Source organism: Medicago truncatula, chromosome 1, assembly GCF_003473485.1.
Source record: "Medicago truncatula cultivar Jemalong A17 chromosome 1, MtrunA17r5.0-ANR, whole genome shotgun sequence".
In the NCBI taxonomy this organism is placed as follows: domain Eukaryota; kingdom Viridiplantae; phylum Streptophyta; class Magnoliopsida; order Fabales; family Fabaceae; genus Medicago; species Medicago truncatula.
This window is the reverse complement of record NC_053042.1, coordinates 43947736-43952432: the sequence shown is the minus strand read 5'-3', so window position 1 is coordinate 43952432 and position 4697 is coordinate 43947736. Positions and strand designations below refer to the sequence as shown.

At 31.1% G+C, this 4697-nt stretch overlaps 1 protein-coding gene across 1 annotated transcript; it reads left to right on the top strand.

Annotated features, from left to right (window-relative positions):
* The first annotated feature begins 648 nt into the window (after positions 1 to 648).
* LOC25484794 (receptor-like cytosolic serine/threonine-protein kinase RBK2) lies at positions 649 to 4043 on the top strand. The gene is made up of 7 exons (XM_013613782.3): positions 649 to 1658; positions 1841 to 2092; positions 2352 to 2506; positions 2732 to 2811; positions 2921 to 3056; positions 3188 to 3337; positions 3437 to 4043. Exons 1-7 carry the CDS (start codon positions 1298 to 1300, stop codon positions 3542 to 3544), a joined length of 1242 nt encoding a protein of 413 aa, XP_013469236.1. The 5' UTR covers positions 649 to 1297; the 3' UTR covers positions 3545 to 4043.
* The last annotated feature ends 654 nt before the right edge of the window (positions 4044 to 4697 follow it).

The following is a 4697-nucleotide window of genomic DNA, read 5'->3' as shown; positions in this document are numbered from 1 at the left end:
TGAATTGCTTCTTTTTCTATCAAAACAATGCTGAATTGAAATTCTTTTTGGAATTCTAGCTTATGACTCCCAACATAGCTGTCAAACACATCAATATTGTCAAATAGTGTTAGGCTCCATAGGGTAATGCTTATGTTGATTGTCACGTGCTCATTGTATTCACAAACGAAGTATTATTGAGTTTGGATTTCCATATCTAATAAAGTATTACAAAGTGGTTATAGACTAGTATATTGTTTTGCTTTTTGTTATCTAAAATATTGGATTGTAATAAAATATCCAAATGTTAATTGTATTATTGAATTGTAATATTGTTGAGTTTAAAGTATTAAAATTAACGGTTAATTGTTTGCTTTAATATCTTTTGAGTCAAGGATATGAAAAAAACATATAAATTTTCAAGTTCATGGAGCATTTTGCAAAACTTCGAGGGGTATTTGCAAAACGTTATGTTGACTAACAGAAGAATTTGATGGAGGGGATAAATTGATTAACGTTGTTCAATTTTAGGAGGATAATTAAAGTTTTGTTAATTTCAATGGTAATTGACGAAACTTACAATTTCAAGGAATAATTACCTATTTACTCCATTCTCTTGGTTATATTATCCAACTGATTACATCTATTTCATTACTCTATTTCTTTCTTCTTAGACGTGTTATTTAGGTGTATCCATGAAATATTTTCTTAAAAAAAAGTGTGCAAGAAACATTGTGACTAGTAGCACTAGGGAAACATAGAAAAGGGTAATGATAGAAGTTGTTTGTTGAAGCGGAGAGGTCAAGTAACTGTAAAATAGCAGCTTCTCATCTTCCTCTCTCCACTTTTTCTTATTGTTCTGCTTTCCTCTGTTTCTCTCTGTTCCATTTTTAAACTGAAAAAACCAATATCAAAGATTTTCCTAATACTTCTCTTTCACTCAACCTTTTTCATTCAATCTTTTATCATCTTCACAAGTTTCTTTTCATATTCAACTTCTGTTGTGAATTGCATAGCAATCTTTCTTTTTTAGGTCTCTTCAAATAATGGTTTTTCTCTTTTCCTTTGATTTATCCTATCCCTTGGGATTCTTTGATTCTTACACTTCCTAAATATTTCCTTTTTCTCTTTTCCTATTTCATTTTCCAATCTTGGATTCAATTCCTATTCTGTCTAATTTTTCATTTGATGGACCACTCTTAATTTATCATCTTGGTTACTTTTTGTAGCATATAATTTATATATTTTCATTCCAAGAACAAAGAAAGAAAAATCCATTAAGCTTTTCTTAAGCTTTATACATAATTTATCTTTCACCATGAAGGAAAAAGTGGATTCACCTATTACAGTTCTTGAGGACTATTTCAGAAGTTCAGATTCAGAATCAAGTTCTTCCAAAGAACCTACTTTGGATTCTGAGTCTAATGATGACATTTCAAAACCTGTTTCAAGGTGGCATTCATTTCTTCAATTGTTGAAAAGCAGATCAAAGAAACAGTTACCTGCATTGAATCATCCTCTTAATGGACAATTCTCAAGAAGAATGAGCAGAAGCATGAGGGAAACCATTCTTCCAAGTTGTCTCACTCTTGCAAATGCAACTTCAACACCTTGTAGATCACCATGGAAAATCTTTTCTCATCATGATATACAAGTTGCAACCAATAATTTTAGCCAAGGTACGCACTATGCTACGCGAAATCGTAAATGTTAGTAAGTTAGTAGTTACGTTAGTTTTCAGGATTAATTTACCAACCGAGGTTTCTGCGTGGGACACATGCTTTAGATTTTATTAGATTTGTTGTTAAGGTAACATTGAGTGTTGCTTGTTTTGAAATTTACTACAATAAGTTTGGTGCAGAAAATTTGATTGGAAAAGGTGGTTATGCTGAAGTGTACAAAGGTTGTTTGCCTAATCATCGATTAGTAGCAATCAAACGGTTAACAAGAGGAACTCCTGATGAAATTATAGGAGACTTTTTATCCGAACTTGGTGTAATGGCGCATGTAAACCATCCGAATACTGCTAAGCTGGTTGGCTATGGAGTGGATGGAGGAATGTATCTAGTTCTTGAATTATCTGAAAAAGGGAGTCTAGCTTCAGTGCTATATGGTATTGAATCTATTGATTAATAACTTAAATAATTTTGTTTAGCTGAAATCAGATTATCTACATTGACACGACCAATAATTGCCGATCTTTGTGTTAGATGAAGATCAGACGACTCTTGTTTTGAGCTATATTTTTAAAGTTGGTTTAGTGAAGTCACAATACGACCTGCCTGATCCTCATTCAACGACTAAGATTCTGCGAGAGTGCGTGACCATGTACTTTTTTTAATCAAATTTTTATCTCTTTCTTCTGACATTAGGTTCCAAGGAGAAAGTACAATGGTGTATTAGGCAGAAAATTGCATTAGGAACAGCAAAAGGTATATTATATCTTCATGAGGGTTGTCAAAAAAGATTTATCCACAGAGATATAAAAGCTGCAAATATCTTGCTCACAGAGGACTTTGAGCCTCAGGTATATATGCTTTGGATTCTTTTATAGTATTTTTGTGTTTACCTTATAGACAAAATACAATTTTTTGGAAGATTCTGCATTATATGTGATGGACCAAATCTCTCTTTCAACATCACCTTTCTTGTCTCGTGATCCTTTTTTGTTTTGTTACATGTTATGTATTGTTCCATTTCAACATGTTTACAAAACTTTTAGTGCCACATTTAATATTTTTTTTGGGCGCAGATTTGTGATTTTGGCCTAGCAAAATGGTTGCCAGAGAATTGGACTCACCATAACGTTTCAAAATTTGAAGGAACTTTTGGGTTTGTAACATTCAAATTAATTGTTACTGTACTTTCTGTAATGGTAAAATTAAGTATTAAATTAATATTAATTAACTCATCAAGTTCAATTTATGATGACTTTCCACAGCTACCTTGCTCCAGAATACTTACTTCATGGCATAGTAGATGAGAAAACAGATGTATTTGCATTTGGTGTATTGCTATTAGAATTGGTCAGTGGGAGAAGAGCACTTGATTATTCACAACAAAGCCTTGTTTTGTGGGTATAGTTTCTTAATTATTTACACACAAATGTTATGTTTATGTGCAACCTAGCCTTAAATAACCTTGAGAGATTTTTGTAAGATTAGAACTGTTGACATTAATTTTGTTTCCTCTTAAATGATATTTTCAGGCAAAACCTTTGTTGAAAAAGAATGATATTATGGAGCTGGTAGATCCTTCACTAGCAGGTGAATTTGACTTTAGGCAGATGAATCTTATGCTCTTGACAGCTTCTTTATGCATACAACAGTCCTCCATTCGCCGTCCCTCTATGAGACAGGTACGTTGTCTATCTATCTATTTATCTATCGATATAAGAATGGCTCAATGTACATTCATCTCTATGTATTTTTACGCGAGTTTCACTGTTTTGGTGTAGGTTGTGCAGCTTCTGAACGGAAACCTTAGTTGCTTCAAGGCCATGAAGAAATCTCGATTGCCATTCTTCCAAAAAGTATTTCAGGAAGAGCTCCTTGATTCTGATTAGTAAACGGAATAGAAATCACATGATTATAAGCAACTGCTCAAAGGAGTTTGTGATTAATGAATGGGTTTCTGCAGCTAGAAATTGTCTCATCAAACACAAAATTTTGCACTTTGAATGCACAAAAGAAGCATGATGTTGTTCATAGTCCTATGTACATAATACTAGTAGATTTTATTTTCCCTTTCTAAGTAATAGGATACCAAATACTTTCGATAAAATATAAGCAACAATGGATTAAAAAATATTGACGTATTTGGTCGATCAAATACATCAACTTTCTTTGATCATTTTGTTTATATTTTGATGCAGAGAGTAATTTTGTAAATACAAAGAAATATTGTAATATCGATGAGTCTCAACTCATTTGGTGCTTCTCTTCGTCTATAAGATTAGGAGATGTTGTAGTGAGTAGTTGAATCTCTCCATGTTTCTATTGTGTCCCTCGGTACAGTAAAAGTCATTTTAGTAAAAATATTGTCACATTTTATTTTATTTTTCATTTTATACGCATAATTATTTATTATCATTTTTTAATTCTTGTAACTTTTCAAAGAAGTATATTTTGAGTTAAAAATAAATTGGATCTTTTTATTGGGAGCAGCCGATTTCACATAATCTCGGATCTAGATTATAAATAAAAATATATCACTTTATTCCCTAAAAAAATATCACTTTACATTTATTAATTTTTAGTCTAAAGCAATAATTTTCTTAATTTCAATGAAAAACTAATTATATTTTCTACCAAAAAAAAGAAAAACTAATTATATTTTTCAAATTGTCACTAATGAAAACTTGTTTTTTAAAAAGAAAAGAGTTATTAAAATTTATATTATTTAAAGAAATTTAGAAATAATATTATAAAGTATAATACAATTTATAAATTTGTTAAAATTTCAGGACCGCTATATTTTTATTTTTTTTGAAATATCGGGACCACTATATATTTTTTTTGAGAGGGAGGACCACTATAATGAATACTTCTAACTTGTATTAAAAAATGAAGGAAAAAAAAGGAAAAAAAAAAAAAAAAACTTGTATTAAAAAATGAAGGGTAGACGTTTCTTAGCCAACCCGCCCCACAGACCACAGGACACATGTTTAGGCAGTAAACAGTTTGCATACTCCAATGAATGAATGACTATTAAAGAAA